The sequence below is a fragment of the Rhinolophus sinicus genome, linkage group LG05, assembly GCF_036562045.2.
Source record: "Rhinolophus sinicus isolate RSC01 linkage group LG05, ASM3656204v1, whole genome shotgun sequence".
In the NCBI taxonomy this organism is placed as follows: domain Eukaryota; kingdom Metazoa; phylum Chordata; class Mammalia; order Chiroptera; family Rhinolophidae; genus Rhinolophus; species Rhinolophus sinicus.
In genome coordinates, this window is record NC_133755.1 from 24,400,796 (window position 1) to 24,419,155 (window position 18,360).

The window sequence follows — 18,360 nt, forward strand, 5'->3', positions numbered from 1 at the left end:
TTCATGGGTTCATGGGTTCATTCTCTTCATGGGATAATATTTTTTGAGCCACATCAGATGAACCTGTAGGGACAGCCACATTATTTGCTGTTGTCATCATGCACTGCTGCCGAGGTGTTGTCATCTTCATACCAAATCTTTGTTGTATTTAATTAGCAGCCATGTTGATCTGAGAAGCTTAGTGTTACACCTTTTCTAGTATAAGATACTCCATAGGTTGTTAGGCTATGCATAACCTAGTCCCTATGATATATTTATCATTTTTATTATCACTCTGTATTTATCATTCTCACTGTTTTATTCAGATGCAAGCCCTGCTAAGGAGTCTGTTAATATACAACCCTCACTATTCCCATCCTCCCAGTAGAAACCACTTTGAGTGATCTCTTCAATGGAGAGCATGAATTTATATCCATTTAGATACTCCTTTTACAAATACTTACCGAATGCCTGTATTGAGCCATGGGGCTCCCCAGATTAATGAAAATAAATAGAGCAGTAATCCAAAAGAACAGCCAAACAATCCAATATGCCACATTTAAGTAAATAATGACAAAGGGAGAGAAGTGCTTGGAAAGGTAATAATTAAGAGCGCATACAACCCAGGAGGTTTTAACTAAAGTGGGAAGTAGCCACAGGTGCCACTTGTACTAGCATCTGAGGACAAATAACAAGAGTTGGTTAGAGGAGGGAGAGTGGGGGAAAGGACTTCTCCACAACCACTAGCAGGACACGTGCATGGGCTCAGAAGTTCAGCCCGGAGGAAGATGAAGAGCTCCCTGGAAATGGGTCTCCTGAGTATGTTAAAGCACGGTTTCTTAGAGCCAGTGTCAAGGCAAGTGTGCACGTGCAGAGGCCCCTCCGATCCTGGCCAAACAGTGCAGAGGCACTCTCTTCTTCCCCATGGTTCCTGAGTGGACCCAGCACCCTGCGTGCCTGGCTTTGACTTCTCCTTTATGACCCTAAACCTGGGCGATTCTTCCTTTGCTTACATAGAGCTTGAGAGATACGTCAACGATAGCCCTCATCTTAAATGTTAGGCCTTTCCCTGTTACATACCAATATGACAAAGGTGAAGAAGAGTATTATCTGATATCTAAATTTTAAAATCAGTCACCCACCCTATAATTGATCTTTCTGAACGTTCCGTTTACAGTTGTGTTGCAGCGATAACACGATAAGTCTTAAAATTCTAAACATTAATTTCTTCACATCACAATTTCAACAGTAGCTCTGACCAATGGTATATTGTACATCTAGAAAAATACCATCTCTAATCTTCGGATACTTGTGCTCTAAGGTAGTCCAAAAATGATATCTGTGTACAAGAGAAGAGCAGCTTCTGAAGAGCTGTGTCCATCGTGGTAATTGTATCCCCTGGAACGCTGGTCGTCCCCTCTGTGCTTCTATGCCCCCTCTCACATCAGCCAATTGTGAGATTTCTAATCTAGGAACCTCACCAACATATTTTTCTTTGTTATATCCGAATCATTTTTCTGCTTGAGGTTACACTTTTCCTGTAATTTCAGTGGAAGACTAGACCCAAAGGGATATCTGGGTTTTCTAGTGACATTCTTTTCTGTGTCAAGTGGTAACTAGATCTGAGAACCCTCTGGTCAAAGTCTTTAAATAGCGAAGACACAAATGTCTGCAGAAGATTTCTCTGTGGGCGCGTCCTTATGGGTGATTTAGATCTCCCCTCATCTTGCAGCCATGAATGTGAATGCATGAACATTGGAATATTACATGTAGGTGTTTTTTGGTTGGTTGGTGCAGTGAAACTCTGTTTGACTGGGTAAGACTACATGTAGCTGCAAGTAAGAGAAAACCCATCCGTAGTTTTTAAACAGGTAGAGGTTTCTTTTGCCTACGTTACAAGGAGTTTGGAGGCAGATGTTTGTTAGCATTAATTTCGTGTCGTAGTGATGTCAAGGTCTTTCCCTTACAGGTAGGATCCTTACAGGTAGGATCCTGTATTACAGCTACAGGCAACTCACTCAGAGTCAAGGCAGGAAGAAGGTGGAAGGATGGCAGTCACATCACATCTGCCCCTCTTTGAAGAAAGGGAAAGCTTTCCCAGAAATCCCCTCATTAGCCAGGAGGTCCCGTTAGCCACAGCCAGGTGACATGGCTACCCCTAGTTGCAAGGGAGACTGGAAAAGCAGGGAGCAGGATTGTCCTGTTTGACTCACACCCATTGTGACCCAAGCCCTCAACCACCCGCACAAAAAATCAGGATTTTGTGACGCTAAGGAGGACGAGTAGGGCAGGTATTATGCAAGCAACTAACAGAATCGCTGCCACAGATCTTTTATGGTCTTTGCTGTTTTGCTTTAAAACTCAAGACTCTACTTGAATCAGCATGCCTGTTGCATTACTGAGCTGTTGTTAGAGGAATATGGCACACCAAGCCATGGTGACGGAGAGAGCTTTCTATGAGACAGAGACACTCATGACGTTGCACATTTGGTGGCCTGCAGCATCTTCTTTTCCCTGATGACCTCTTGTTCATTTTTCCAGATGAACCTCTCCAGCCTTCCTCGTCCCATAATGACAGCGTGCCTAGTTACTGCAAAAACGATGAAGGGGATATATTCCTGGCAGCTGAGTCGTGGAAACCTGACGTGTGTACCAGCTGCGTGTGCATGGATAGCGTAATTAGCTGTTACTCGGAGTCTTGCCCTGCAGTATCCTGTGAGAGACCTGTGTTGAGAAAAGGCCAGTGTTGTCCCTACTGCATAGGTAAGACCAAGAAAAAAATCCTTCGTCTCTGCCGGGGGCTACTAAATCTATAATGACAGCCATTTGCCTAGATCAGTTAATATTTTTGAAATCTGTTCTTCTGGTTGACGTGCCACATAGAGCCATAGTAGTAATAGCAGGCAGGGGAAGGCTGCAGAAGATGTGTTCCCAAGATAAAGCTTTAAGAATAAAATGCTCTCAGAATGTCCTGATGTTACAGCACTGTCATGTTCTATTGAGCTGCTTCGCGCTTTCAGGATTTTCAACATCAGAACTCTCTCTACCCTGTTATTTACAGTGAGTGGTCTTTTGTTCCACATAGAAACATCGTGTCCCGTATTAGAGTATACTTAATGCACAAAGCTTGCTGCTGCCTTGATATCAACTAAATTCAAAATACTAACTTAATCTCCCCATTATTCCTCTGTCTGCTGGCAGTTGATTCCATTTCACCCACGCAGTTGTCTCTCTCCCAAGCCCAAGAACACAAAGTGAGGCCTGAGTCTCTGACAGAGTCCTGTCCTTGGGATCCATGGAGATACATCCCTGAGCAGAGGATCTATGTATATCAGCCCGACACCTGTAACAGAACTGTTCCTATTGACATAAGCCAGCTACTGTTCTGGAGTCCAGAAGGCTCAGATAGCTGGCAACTCTAATAGCGACTCAGTCCCTGCTCCCAAGGTTCTCCCTCTCCTGTGTTGCTTTTGTATCTAGTCACGTGAAAGACAGTGACGTATTTCAATCTGATAGTGAACTTCTCATCAGAGTAGCAGGTAAATGATCAGGCAAGCTGTATTAATTGCAGGTATTGTCCATTTATTGTTAGAGACTTTTGTGTGCTTTTGAGATATAAATCATTGTGTATGTTTGGGAAGATACCTGAGGAAAAGGAGAGCTCTTCTGGCCACAGAGCTTTGTAGCAATTCCCATAGATGAGCCAATGAATGGCACTCTGGTGCCTAATAGCCATGACTCAGGCTTTGCAGGACGGCCCCCTCTCCGTAGTTGTGATCTCTGGCCACTAGACAGAAGCCCACTTCCTCTGAGCATGATGCTGCATGTTGGTATACAAGAGATGGAAAGATATTTTAGAAACACAATATCTGCTCTCGGGAATTTCACAGAGCTCGGTTTTCTTAGTGTAATGGCCAGGGAGTATTTAAATTTATGTTTGAAAGTTGGATTCTCTTTTAGTAGGTTGACCATCTATGTAATTTATTCTTCAAACTATGATGCTCTTGAGAGTAAAATGAGGGCTATTAATACTTTATGATGGGACAACTCTAAACCAGGAGTGTCCCAAGCAAATTGGGACATGTGGTTGCCCTGCCTTTTAGTGACAGGGACGGTGGGTTCTGCTACAATACCTACAGGCTTTGTAGCTTCTAACTTTGTAGCTCCTAAGTGGAGCCAAAAACGTATCAAGGCGTGCATCCAACTTAGTGCTACTTATCTTTTCAAAGTGCTGACCAAAATTCCTACAAAAACTGGTACTGACTTTGGTAAGATCTAAATGAAAGGTATACCTGGGCCCCTGTTTCACGCTGTGGGTGAGGGGTAGGGAATGCACAGCCAGTGTCACCATATTTAAATATCAAAACTTCAGTACTGAAAGAAACAGCTCATGAATCAACCAGGGATGCTTGGCTTACACTTGGAAAACTAGGGCCCAGCCCAGGAGGCCTAAGAATTCTGTCTTACCTTCAGAGGGAAAAATCCAGCCGTGAATCTCTCATGTTCAAAACTCTCAGAATAATTTGTTTAGATAAAAGTTCCTGTTGTGTTTTGCTACTAATTGATAAATTTGTAATCAGTAAATTGTTCACCTAGTAAATCTGTTTCCAAATGAGAATAGTAAATTATTTCTCTTTCTCACAAAACAAATTTAACAAGTTCAAACTAATGCAAAGAAATCTGCAAATCATAGTATTCTGTGTCCTTTTTCTTTTTTTTTTTTTTTTTTTTTTTTGCCTTCGTATTTCCTGTTACAATTGCTGCATCATTTAGACTATACATTTTTTAGTGTAGAGAAGGAAATACTAATTTGGTCCACATTTGTGATTTTGATTCTGTTAAATTGCAAGCACTTTTACTAAATTGTTCATATAAGCTCATAATTGTATAGTGGAAATTTTGTTTCTGTTCCATCTCCCTCCACAGCCAACCCTCCCCCAATTGACGTAGGTATAATTGTATCACATAAACCTCTGACTTACCTTCAGGGGAACATACTGGGGAGACTTAGCATTTGATGAACAAAACTGCGTGCTGCTCTTCACTCACTCAACTTAATGCCTCAGACATGTTGTTTTATTGAAATAGCCGTGAAGCCCTTTCTGTATACTCATACTTACTTTGCAAGTAGCCTTGCTAGATTCGCCTTCATCCTTTCTCCCCTCGTATGTCCATGCATGTGAAGTCAAGTTCAGTTAATGACTGTGATACGGGAATTTTCTGACTCCAGTTTGCTCCCTCCGCCTCTCCAGGCATGTTTGTTTCTTCTCAGCATCCCGTCCACTTGGCCCTTCTGTAAGGCAGGAAGCCTGGGCACCCCAGCAGGTGGTCACCCCTGTGTCTTAGTGTCAAAGCCTCCATCACCCTCCAAAGATCACCTAGCAAAGGAAAAGATGGAAAGGCCATCATTCTGCGTGTCCTAAAGCACCTGATGGTTTCTCTAGTGGGCACTGAGGACCAGGGCTTGCACTGTCTCCTGTCTCAGGCTTTCTCAGTTTGATCCCAGCTTCTTTTAACCTGGACGATCTGTTCCCAGGATCACATGTGCTTCACCCCAGCATGCAGATCTGACCGCACCACGGCCACAGGACTCCTTCCTGCATGAATATCCTCCCTAATTAGTCAAATACAGAGCTCTAACCACCTCAAACCTGCCTTTAATACGACTTCTTTGGGTGATAAAACCTCTAAACAAAAGCTTGCTTGCTTGCACCTTGTGTAGTATCCTTATCTGTTACCATAATGGAATTGAAAAGTGGCGGTCCTTCTAAAAGCAGCATAATTATGAATATTCCGTGTTCCTTTCAGCTGAATTATCAAGTCACTAATGTGCCATGATAATGCTTCTCTTTGATGTATGAAGGCCTCATATTATGTGTGCTAATTTAATAGACTGTGTAATACAGACATAATTAATAGGATTGATGATTAATTATGAAAAGTGAACAGCTTTGTCTAATTACTTTTAATACCCATCATTAGGGAATTCATCCTTGTACTAGAAAGACACTAAGTAGTAATTACCCAATCAGTTTAATGGAACATCTGATTCCCTATTTTTTTATATACCAACTTCCTATACAAACACATATGAACTTAGATTTTATTTTCATAGGCTTTTTGACTGTAATGATGGATTAAAGAATGGGAATAAGAATCAAAAGGTAACTTCGGTATAAATCAGGTGGCGATAAAAGGTCTGGTGGGAATTCTAATGTGCTATTACAGATTCGATATGGGGTTCCTTGTTAACGATACCTCAGAGTGACACTCTACCATGCAAGAGAGCACCCAAGGGCTAATCACTGACTTCATGCTACATGCCTTTCTAGGACCTTCCAGTACTTCAGTGAGATCTGCATTCCATCAAACCCGAAGGACAGCAAATAATTAAGCCAGCAACTCTTAGTGTGCCTGTGGGGTGCTGCCCTGGTCACATCACCCTTCTCCGATATTTGTGCTGGTGATGCTTCTGCTGAGGGCCAGACTCTAGCAGCTTCTATCAGGGAGAGCATCAGCATTCCAGCGGAAGCTCACCATGTCCAGGGGTTCCATCATTCTTGGTCAGATATTATAAACAAAGAGCCCTACTTTGATCATAAAGATCTTCTTAACACGTTGCGTACGGATCACGATAATCTTCATGAGGGATTTAAACCCCGCTGTATGCAACGTGTTAATTTAATTTATTGGGGCTTCAAGCCCATATTGCTGCTGCGTCGTACCTGTTAAAGTAGGAAATTAATTTGCTCAGGTGTGTCCCCTGATCAAGCCAGTCTAATTGAGCAGGACTATTCTTGAGGAAGCAACACTTGTGTTGGCCAAGTCGGAAATATTACTCAGTGCATAGAATATTGTTTTGAAACTTAGGATTTGGCAAGTATTTATTTATTTGGAACCATGTGTTATTGTAGAAAATATTTGAGGTCAGATATTTGTTGGCTGGAAATCCCTGAGTCATTGCATCTTTCTCACTGAAGAAGTGTTTGTCAAAGGTTAGTTATTTTTAGATGGCAGTCAGTTTTTTGTGTGATGTACGTGTTTTTATTTCATAACTTGATGTGAACAAAGTTAAGATACTTTGATTTCATGTCTGCAAATCATCTACCATATTTCCCCGAAAATAAGACCAGGTCTTATATTAATTTTTGCTCCAAAAGGCACATTAGGGCTAATGTTCAGGGGATGTCATCCTGAAAAATCATGCTAGGGCTTATTTTCCGGTTAGGTCATATTTTCGGGGAAACACGGTAGTATCTTTTAAGTGTTTTTAAGTATTTCATATCTTTAAGGAGCTGTGAAAATGAGTTCTGTTATAGATCATATATGAAAAAATTATTTTCTTACAGGTTGCATATATGCCTAATCAGAGCTTAGCTATTTTTATGCGATATATATTTTATATATATATATATATACATACACACAATGTGTATTATGTGTGTTTATATATATATAACATACACACACACATACACATATGTGAGTATGTATGTGTGTGTATATATATAAAGCATATATCTCATATTAATATTTGAGGTGGAACTTCCACTTGGAATCAAGCTGGCTTAACACTCAGTTGTGGTGGTGTAATTATATTTCTTCTCTATAGTGATCTTCAACTAGCAAATTATTAATAATATTTCTCCTTATTAGGGGCAATGTCTACATTTTATATCAAATCAGACTATTACAGCATTCATTTTTGCTTAGGTTTATGTTTATTTGTTTAGGTATCTTTTCCTAGAGATAAACATAAATAGTGTCTCTTTGGAGCATCTGTTGATCATTATGTATTTAACTCAGTCCAGGAGTCAAACATAGTAAATATTTAATTTAGCATCTCTAAGATATACAACCCATGGAATGACATGTTGTACATTTTTAAGACATAATGTTATGATACTGGCATCTTCATTGGAAGATTTTTCACAGCTGTTTCTCCAGTGTGTTTTCTTAAAATTAAAAACTTGTGTGTGTATTGGAAGGAGAACTTACTTTGGAGCCCAAGGGTTCTGAGCCCACCTCTGCCACTTTCCTGCTATGTCTCAGTGATATATATATATTCCTGTACTTTACTAAAGTACTGTGAAAGTTAATAATACACACTGATGAAAGTACCCTATGAACGTTACACGCAGTGTGAATGCCTGTTGGTTCAGTACAGTTACAGCTCTTCTGATGTGCAGTGCAGCTGATGGGAGTAACATGCATCAAATGGATTCTGGTCATTCTCTTTAAATAGATAAGAGCACCTGTCTTTCTGCAGGAGGAAGTCCTGGATACAGCATCCAATGACGGGCTTTGGAAGGACAAGGGTGTGTCAGGTAGCGCTCTGGTGGTGTACTGTGTCCTGCACATTCTTAGCTGAAATGGCCTCAGTGTGATCCAGGTAGAACAGCGTGATTCCTGAGGGTTTGTCGTGCGGCCGTGTTGCGGCAGTTCCTTGCCCACAAACCTCTGAGATTCGCTGTCCATTCATGCCTCTGGATGTCACCACGGGAGAGAGAATGGAGTGCTTTTATTTTTTGTTTGGGAGGCTAGTCCCACTTGGGGAGTCTGTGAGCTTATTGTACATGCTCCGCCGTGATTCCTGGAAACAGAGTACTTGGCATTTATCATCAGGGCAGATTCTCGTGGCGAAGAGACCTGGCATGCTTCCTGCATGTTCTTCAGAGCTCTCGGTTCCTGTGGCCCCCCCACTGGAGCCCCGGTGGTCACAGTTATTGCGGAGGTGATTTAAGCAAAAGGGAAGGGAAGCTTTCCCTCCAGAAGGGTGCTTTTCTGTGTATTGTTTAGAGTGTAAGACTGAAAGCATCCTGGTTGTCATGCACTGTACTAACTTTGGAATGGGTCTAAACTTGTCACTGCAAAAATAAACGGTGTTTGATTTCAGTTTGTTTAGGTCTTGCCCTACACCCCAGGAAGCATCTCATCGTGCTTCGTCCGTAAGCAGCTTTCTCTTCTCACTCCAGTATCCTTTTCAGGCCCCCTAGCTGTGTAAGCAGAAATTCAAGTTGTCCTAGTTCACTTGGGGGGACCTCTGAGTGGCATCATCTTTATCTGGGCTCCCAGCCCCACATTCTTATTGTAAAGAGGTCTGTTGCACAGAAGGCAGGCTGGCGCTGATGTTTCCAGAGAGATCTAGTTGTGTGCCTGTCACTTCTTATTTCTGTCCAGGAGGCCAACCCTGATTTTGAACCCTCTAATGGTTCAGGAGAGACCCCTTCTACAAGGATTACGTTTCTCATGAGGAAATGCAATCAGATCTGAAGTCAGTCTAGAGACCATCTGGTAGGGCTGGCCGAGTATTCCTGACACTTGGGCTGTGACAGGATAAACCATCTCCTATAGGTGGAGAAACTGTCCACTCTGGCAAGTCCAGTGGCTTCCACCTCAAGGTTTTAACAAGGTTCTATCCTCTGAATTTTACATCGATAGCTTCCTTTAAATCCCAAAGGACATGTTATATTTTCCTTTTTGTTTGGGCCACCTTGATCTTTCATTGTTCCCGCCTGCCTTTTAGATTACATTATATTTTCAAAAGGATTTCTGTGTATAATCTCCATGTGCCGATAGGTACACCTTGGATTGCAGGCCTTGTAAGAAATGAGACCTCATTTAAAGCTGAAAATGGAATGTTTCCTTGAACTATCCATGCAGTGTATAAAATGATCCCATAATAGACGCTTAATTCAAGGATTAAATTCTATTGCTGAGAAATTCTGACCTCTTTGCTTGCAGCAGAAATCAGCCACACGTCACTGTATTTACCAGTTCGGTGAGATTTTTGTTCATGGAACTCAGGAAAATATATAATTCCTCTGTTAACTGGGAATCCTGTGTTCCTACCTGTTCCTTCTAGTATGTTGAAGAAACCTGAAAGGCTCTTTTGGCCTTTCTAAGGAGACCTAGACTCCCATCCTAAGAAATAGAATAAAATAAAGTAAAAATGGACTTTCAAGGAAGGTCTTAAAATTGTGGTCAGATCTGCTGTCACAGCAGTTAAGACATTATATAGAGACAGGAGTTGGCCTTCATGGCAACATTTGTCTCCATTTTTTCTTTTTATAAAAGTGAGTTAAGAGCAGATGTTTTATTTCTTAGAAGCTAAAGGTTATAAGATAAAATACTCAAGTTTTCAGTTAAATCAATAAACATTTTTTGCATTTTTAGCCAAAAACCTTTATAATTATTTGCTGATGGAATTACTAGGTATTACATCTCTTTGCCTCATTAAAATTGTCTAGACTGCCTGCATCACTTTTAGCAAGACTTCAATTCAGTTACAATTTCACATTCTTTTACAGTCTATGACGGTCCAGTGAGCCAGCATATTCAAAATCAGCCGTCATCTCCCATGCTTACAAGTCTCTGTGCCCCTCTTAGTGACCTGCAAGTTATTTGCCACGATTTCTGTTTGTCTCCTCTCTGTGTAAAAACATTAACGCAGGTTTCTCGAACAGGAGGCACACACCTTCTGTTTATTGTCCAAACATGGAGTTTGTGCTGAGCCTGCACCCAACTTGAGATGCAGAAATGAAGATATCACAGGCCAGAGATTTTAGTGTCTGTCAGTTAAAAGGAAGTAAAATAGAAGATACAAGTAGCATTTTATTCCTTTGCGGGAGTTAGAGAAGAAGCGCCGTGATGCAGTGTTACATTTATAAGCTAAACTTTTAAAAAGTACTTCCCCTGTACTCACCCAAGTCAGCTGTGTCAGTGGGGAGACTTGGCTGCCCTTCCCACTCCCTTTTCTAAATCTCATGTTACCCATCATGTACCTGGTACTTTTTTACACCTGCCTAAGGGATTTCACTGAAGTTTTTCTTTAAATCCCTCAAACCTAAGAAACCAAACTGAAGTATCTTGTTATTAGCAGGGCCAGCAGTTTGCACATCTTTTCAAAATATTTGGCATATCTGTTTGGACCTGGCATCACACAAGACTGTTGAGACTGTCTGGATCTAGGAGCATCTCCCTGAGGGCATCTGCCTTGGGTACAACTGCATCCTGTGTTTAGAATGATGATCTCCATAGTGATGGGTCAAATGAACAAGCACCCCATTACACCCCTGTGCTGGATTACTTTGCGGTGGGACTTATTCTGAGAGTAAGAGCCGCATTTAGTTTCTTGGCCACTGGGAGCCCAGAGTAAATTACTTTTCAGGACTCTAAATAGTACACTGGAGATTTGAAAGAACTGATGCAATTTCTAAAGCTGCCTAACCTCCTCCCAGGAAGTTACTCCCACGCCAAGACTCTGCAATCATGACCACCACAACCAGATTTAGAACCTAAAGTTTCTATACAAGAAAGTTGTCTCCTGGCAGAAATTGAAAACGTAAGTTCAAGTGGATTTTAGTTTTATATGCTTCTACGGAGGAAAGGCAAGGTTGATGGCGGTTAGTGGGACCTGAAGATGCTTTCTTTTCAGGGCCTAATGTATATCCCTCATCATGGTCAGATTCAGAGCAAGACCTGAGCTACTCCATCAGTGATTCCTGAAACCCTAAGTTGGATCTTTATAAAGGAAGGAAACAGCAAAATTCTAGATCGTAGATTTTCACCAGCTGTTAATTAGCTTTCTAATATAGCTGGTAAAACAGCTCAGGAGGAAAGGCATAGTCTGAGTTTAAATAGCCTGTTAAGGCTTCTTTTCTATTTTTGAAAAGAAGTAAAATGGAAGTTTAAACAGTTGGAAAGTTCAGCTCGAAAGGAGTTAACATTTCCAGCTCTGGCCATTTTTTCCTCCCCTCTTCTATTAACCAGAATCGAGGAAAATGAACGAAAAAAAGACACACAAAAAACACTAACAGACATTGCATATTTTCATTGTAGTCATATGTGATACAAGTATGCTACCCCAGCTTTTGTTTCATTTCCATTTGCATGAAATATATTTTTCTATCGCTTTACTTTCAGCTGCTTATATTTGAATCCAAAAAAGATAAGACATGTCTGAACATCCATGAGTTAAATGTCCCGCTGAAGGAGCCTCATAGCACAAGTGGTCCAGGCTCCTGACACACACTTGGGGTATGTTTGCAGAAGCAAATCCCCATTCCTTAGCAGGATCTTTGTTTCTAAGAGAGAACAAAAGTCACTTCAAGCCGAGTCTGATGGGTAAGATAGAGGCCAGAGCTAAGGAAACAAAATACCAGAGATGATCTAAACCAAGGAGTGCCCATAAAATAGTAACCATCTTCTTTGCATGTTTCAAAACTTGAGTCTGGATGCCATGGTGAAAGGAAAATTCCAAAGCTGTTGAAGCAAAGGCAGTACCGTTGGAATATGTTTATAGCCCTCTACAGTGACTGCTTAGAAGAGGATCACATTTGTTTGGATATATAATTCCTGATACGTTTGTTTTAAAAGTAAGCCTTATTATACTTGTGTCATACCTCATGTTTTCCTTTATGTTTCCCTTGAAACATTCTACTCTAATCTACCTCTGAAAGAGAGAGACAAAGAGAGAGAGAAGTGGGAGAGATTTGCCTGAGAAGGACCATGAGTCCTCAATAACAACTTCCTTATCTCCATTCCTTGATAGGATTGTACGAGATGTGTGATGCATTCAGTTGAAGGGTAATTTACCTTTGAAGACAAAGACCTTAAGACCCAACAAATGTAAGGAATAGGAAATCTAAGTGTCCACTTTCCAGAGTCATTGCATATTTTGAGCAGTAACCACTGTTGTTTGTGGCGTGGATCTCTGTGCAGGAACATGGCCCTTCCTGAAGTCATCCCACTGGGGACACGGTGAGCAGAATGTGGGGACTGGAGCCAGACCCACTTTAGTTCCCGTCCTGACCCTGCCACTTTCTGGCTGTGCATCTTGGGCAAGTGATGTAACCTCCCTGTTTCTCGGTTTTCTGTAGAATTGGATAATACCCTGTCCCATTGGGCTATGGAGAGCAAATGGAATTGATATATGTAAAATGCTTAGCACAGTGCCCAGTGCATAGCAGGCACTCAGTAAGAGGAAGTTATGATTATTATGAGGTACTGAAGAATCAAACTAATGCCATTGTCAGCGTAAGCGAACCAGTTGGAGTGATAAATATAACAGTCCAAATTAAATGGCACAACCCACTCGATAGCCAAATATAAACGGTTTAGATTTTTTAGTTAGGTATTCCCATGTCTCTATTTCTATATCCCTCTTCAGCCTAACTTCTTAAAATGCTTTTATATGTACTGTCAATTACACTCTGCTCTTTTCTCCCAAAGACTGCAGTGACTTTATTAACTTATTATTTAGAGTCTCAAATTGCATAGAGTGGATGCCGTGTCTCCGCCTACACCAAGTAGTTTCTAAAACTTTCTGATAGAGCTTTCTCAGATTAACCCAAATGTGCCATGGAAGGAAGTGGTGTATCGAGATGAGGAAGTGAGCATGTAAGAAATAGGAGCCACCAAGTTCCGTCCGTCAGCCAAAATTCACTCCGTGCTTTCAGGCCTCTGTTTAGATCTTTTCTTTTCAGGTGAAATTGAATCAAAAGCAGAAATTTTCCCAGACAAGAAAAAGCTAAAGGAGTTCATCACCACCAAAACAATATTATAAGAAATGTTAAAGGGACGTCTTTAAGAAGGGGAAAAAAATAAAAATAAATATGAATAATAAAATGGCAATAACTATCGGTGTGTACCTATCAGTAATCACTTTAAATGGATTAAATGCTCCAATCAAAAGACATAGGGCACCTGAATGGATAAGAAAACAAGACCCATACATACACAGTCTACAGGAGACCCACTTCAGATCGAAAGGCACTGAAAGTAAGGGGATAGAAAAAAATTTTGCATGCAAATGGAATCGAAAAAAGGCTGGGGTAGTAATGCTTATATCAGACAAAATAGACTTTAAAACAAAGGCTATAATAAGAGACAAAGAAGGACATTTCATAATGATAAAGGGATCAATCCAACAAGAGATCATAACCCTTGTAAACCTTTATGCACCCAACATAGGAGCACCTAAATATATATAAAGCAAATATTGATGGACATAAAGGGAGAGATCAACAGTAATACAGTCATAGTAGGGGACTTTAACACCTATGGATAATCAATGGATAGATGTTCCAGACAGAAAATCAATACAGAAACAGCAGTCTTAAATGATACATTCGACCTGATGGATTTAATTGATATTTTTAGAGCATTTCACCCCAACGCAGCAGAATATACATTATTTTCAAGTGCGCATGGGACATTTACCAAGATAGACCACATGTTAGGCCACAAAACAAGTCTCAGTAAATTTAAGATTGAAATCATATCAAGCCTCTTCTCTGACCACAATGGTATGAAACTAGAAATCAATTATAAGAGAAAAAAAAAAACGCAAAAACTGAAAAAAACACAAGCACATGGAGGTTAAATAGCATGCTACTAAACAAGGAATGGGTCAACAATGAGGTCAAGGAAGAAATCAAAAAATACCTTGAGACAAATGAAAACACAGTGACCCCACATCTGTGGGACACAGCAAAAAGCAATCCTAAGAGGGAAATTCATAGCAATATAGGACTACCTCAAGAAATAAGAAAACTCTCGACACACGTTCCCTTTCCACTGGAGACTGAAGACTGAGTTTCCCCAGCTGGAGCTGGAACACCAAAGCTGTCTCAGGACCAGAGCAGAGCAGAACTGAGCAGAGCAGGGCCATCTTACCCCAGGGCCGCCTCACAGCTGTGCTGTCTCCTAATTGATCTGTAACACTATTGAGCTGTTGCACAGCCCTACTGCATCACAATTGAGCTATTTGAATGAAATAAAATTTCCTTCTTCCAAGCACCCCAAATTGGGGATTCCTGTTGGCATTGAATTGGCGTCCAGGACCATCAGTTGACACCTGAATGGGGATTACAGTTGACAATGGAGATTATTTAATTCAGGGAAAATATTCAAGTAAAACTAAATAGTGGACCAAAATTTGGGTAGTTACAGAGGCTGTGGTTGAAGCTGGGATGAAGTGGTGGAAGGCACGTTAGCAAAATTTGAACCTGTGTCCTTTATGATCAAAGGAACTAAACATCAGAAACCTGGTGTTGATTTTCACGTAGGTTAAAATCATTAACAGAGGCTAGGACAGGGAATCTGTAAGGTTTTATTTCAGTTTTGAAACTGCCACTCACTAACTGTGTGGGCTTGGGCAACAACGTTATCTTCATAAGAATCCTACCTCAGGGAAAAATTGGAGTCTGACTGGGAAAAATAGGCAGTGGTTGAGACATTAATTTTTGCTACCCTGTCTAAGATTCTGGATTTGATGCTCTAATAAATTGATTAGCCTTATTGCCTCTTTATCAGTGGAGGGATATCACCAGACAGGTGTTTAGCAGTTGCAGTGGAAACAGGATAAAAAAAGAAAACAAAGAAAAATCTCAAACAATCTAACTTTACACCAAAAGGAGCTAGAAAAAGAACAGAAAAAAAAAGTCCAAAGTGAGTAGAAGGAAGGAAATAATAAAGATCAGAGTGGAAATAAACAAAAGAGTCTAAAAAAACAATTCAAAAGATCAGTAAAACCAACAGCTGGTTCTTCGAAAAAATAAAATCAATAAGCCTTTAACCAGACTCATCAAGAACAAAAGAGAAGACCCACATAAATAAAATCAGAAATGAACAAGAAGTAACAACTGATGCTACAGAAATACAAAGGATTATAAGAAAATACTACAAATAATTATACGCCGACAAATTGGACAATCTGGAAGAAATAGGTAAATTCCTAGAAACATACAATCTTTCCAAGATGGAATCAAGAAGAAACAGAAAATCTGAACAGACCTATTATTACTAACGAAATCGAATCAATAATCACAGAATTCTAACTAACAAAAGTCCCAGACCAGATGGCTTCCCAGGTGAATTTTACCAAACATTCAAAGAATTAACACCTATCCTTCTCAAACTATTCCAAAAAATTCAAGAGTAGGAAAGACTCCTAAGCTTATTTTACTAGGCCACTATTACCCTGATTCCAAAACCAAACAAAGACACTCACTATAAAAAAAAGAAAATTATAGGCCAGTATCTCTGATGAACATGGTTGTAAAACTCCTCTATGAAATATTAGCAAACCGAATTCACGATACATTAAAAAGATTAAGTGGGATTTATTCCTGGGATGCAAGGTTGATTCAATATCAGCAAATCAATTAACGTGATGCACCACATAAACGAAACTATGGATAAAATCATATGATCATATCAATAGATTCAGAAAAAGCGTGTGACAAAATCCAGTTGTTTTTTTTTCTTTTCCCATAATTTTTTTTTAAATTTATTGGGGTGACAATTGTTAGTAAAATTACATAGATTTCAGGTGTACAATTCTGTATTACATCATCTATAAATCCCATTGTGTGTTTACCACCCAGAGTCAGTTCTCCTTCCATCACCATATATTCGATCCCCCATACCCTCATCTCCCACCCCCCAACCCCCTTTACCCTCTGGTAACCACTAAACTATTGTCTGTGTCTATGAGTTTCTGTTTCTCATTTGTTTGTCTTGTTCTTTTGTTGTTTTTGGTTTATATACCACATATCAGTGAAATCACATGGTTCTCTGCTTTTTCTGTCTGAGTTATTTCGCTCAGCATTACACACTCAAGATCCATCCATGTTGTCACAAATGTTCCTATATCATCTTTTCTTACCGCCGAATACTATTCCATTGTGTATCTATACCACAACTTCTTTATCCATTCATCTATCGAAGGACATTTTGGTTGTTTCCATGTCTTGACAAAATCCAGTTTTAAGGTAAAAACTCAGCATTGTGGAAATAGAGGGAATGTATCTCAACATAATAAAGGCTATATATGACAAACCCCCAGCTCCTGCTCAACAGTGAAAAGCTAAAAGCGTTTTCCTTAAGATGGGGAACAAGACAAGGATGTCTCCTTTCACCACTTTTATTCAACATAATATTGGAAGTCCTAGCCACAGCGGTCAGACAAGAAACAGAAATAAAAGGCATCCACAGTGGAAAGGAAGAAGTAAAACTGTCATTATTTGCAGGTGACATGATACTGTATATAGAAAACCCTAAAGATTCTACCAAACAACTATTAGAACTGATAAAAGAATTCAGTAAAGTAGCAGGACACAAAGTTAACATTCAGAAATCGGTTTTATTTTTATACACCAATAATGAACTATAGGAGAAGTTAAGAAAACAATCCCATTTACAATTCTATCCAAAAAAAAAAACAACAAAAAAAAAAAACTAAGAATAAATTTAACCAAGGAGGTAAAAGACCTGTGTGCAGATAGGCTTAAGAGTTTGAGGGTCAACCACTGCAGCTCTGATCCACTGGAATCTCTGCAATGGATTGATATGGCCTGACCAAGTCCATGACAAGCTCACCAAATGTTTATTTCTTAAAGCAGGAAAATGACTCATACTGAAATTATCTCTGCCTAGCCTCCCATTGCAAGAAACGGGGTCTTCCTTCATGCCTTCCCTTTCCTCATTATTCATACCCTGATAGCCGTTTCTCAGAAATACCTCTGAAATCTAGCCTTGCCTTTCTTTCTTCATCACCGCTGCCTTAGTCTAGGCCCATATCACATCCCCTTGAACAGTATCCGCGTCTTCCTTACCTCATGTAGTCTTCCATATTGTCATAGTCTAGGGTTCTCTTCTTAAAAACAAAGCTGATATACCCCCTTCCTTCCATTACAGGAAGGAATCTAAATCTGTCAGCTGTTATTCAAAGCCACCACTCCATTCTTAAGGAATTTGGTTTCCAGATTCCCTTACAGTTTTCCATTTTCTAGTGACCAGTGAGTAGAGCTGCCTTTAAAATCTGAGCATAAAATGTCCCCGGATTAGGAGGAGTCCTCCAGTTATTGGCCTGTCCAGTGACAAGGAAGTGCTGTGCCCCCCACATTTCTACATCAATTTGCCCCATCTCTGCTTAGCTGGTCACTTGGTCCTCACCCTGAGCCATCGTTCTTGAGCTTGAGAGAAAATGGGACCGCTGGTAAGTTAGTTTAGGTAAACCAGGAGAAGGCACTAAGAGAAAGGAACAATCAAGGGAAGGAGGAAATGAGAATGGCAAGGGAGAATGGAGAAGAAAGAAGAGCTGCCTATTTGTAAGCTGTGATTTCGTGTGCGTAAAGCTCTTAAAATACATTGCTCTCAAAAACCATAGTTTACTGATAAAAATGGATTGAAATGAAATGAAGTGGTTTTTAAAGCAGAAATGTCTTTGTTGATGAGAGGAAAATCTATCCAGCATCACTGGAAAATGAAAGAAAAGGTTATCTCAATGCTAATTCCCCCTCTAGGATAGCCCAGGACCCCTACTTGTTCCCCATGACATGCCATTATCATTCCTTACTATTCCCCTGAATCATT

General features: G+C 40.2%; 1 protein-coding gene across 3 annotated transcripts in view; it reads left to right on the top strand.

The window, feature by feature from the left end:
- CRIM1 (cysteine rich transmembrane BMP regulator 1) overlaps positions 1-18,360 on the top strand; it is a 187,874-nt gene that overhangs the window by 155,050 nt on the left and 14,464 nt on the right. For all 3 annotated transcript variants that reach the window (XM_019741906.2, XM_019741916.2, XM_074331893.1), the window contains one exon: positions 2,521-2,742. In XM_019741906.2, coding sequence (XP_019597465.1) covers positions 2,521-2,742 — 222 coding nt within the window. The remainder of the gene's footprint in view (positions 1-2,520; positions 2,743-18,360) is intronic.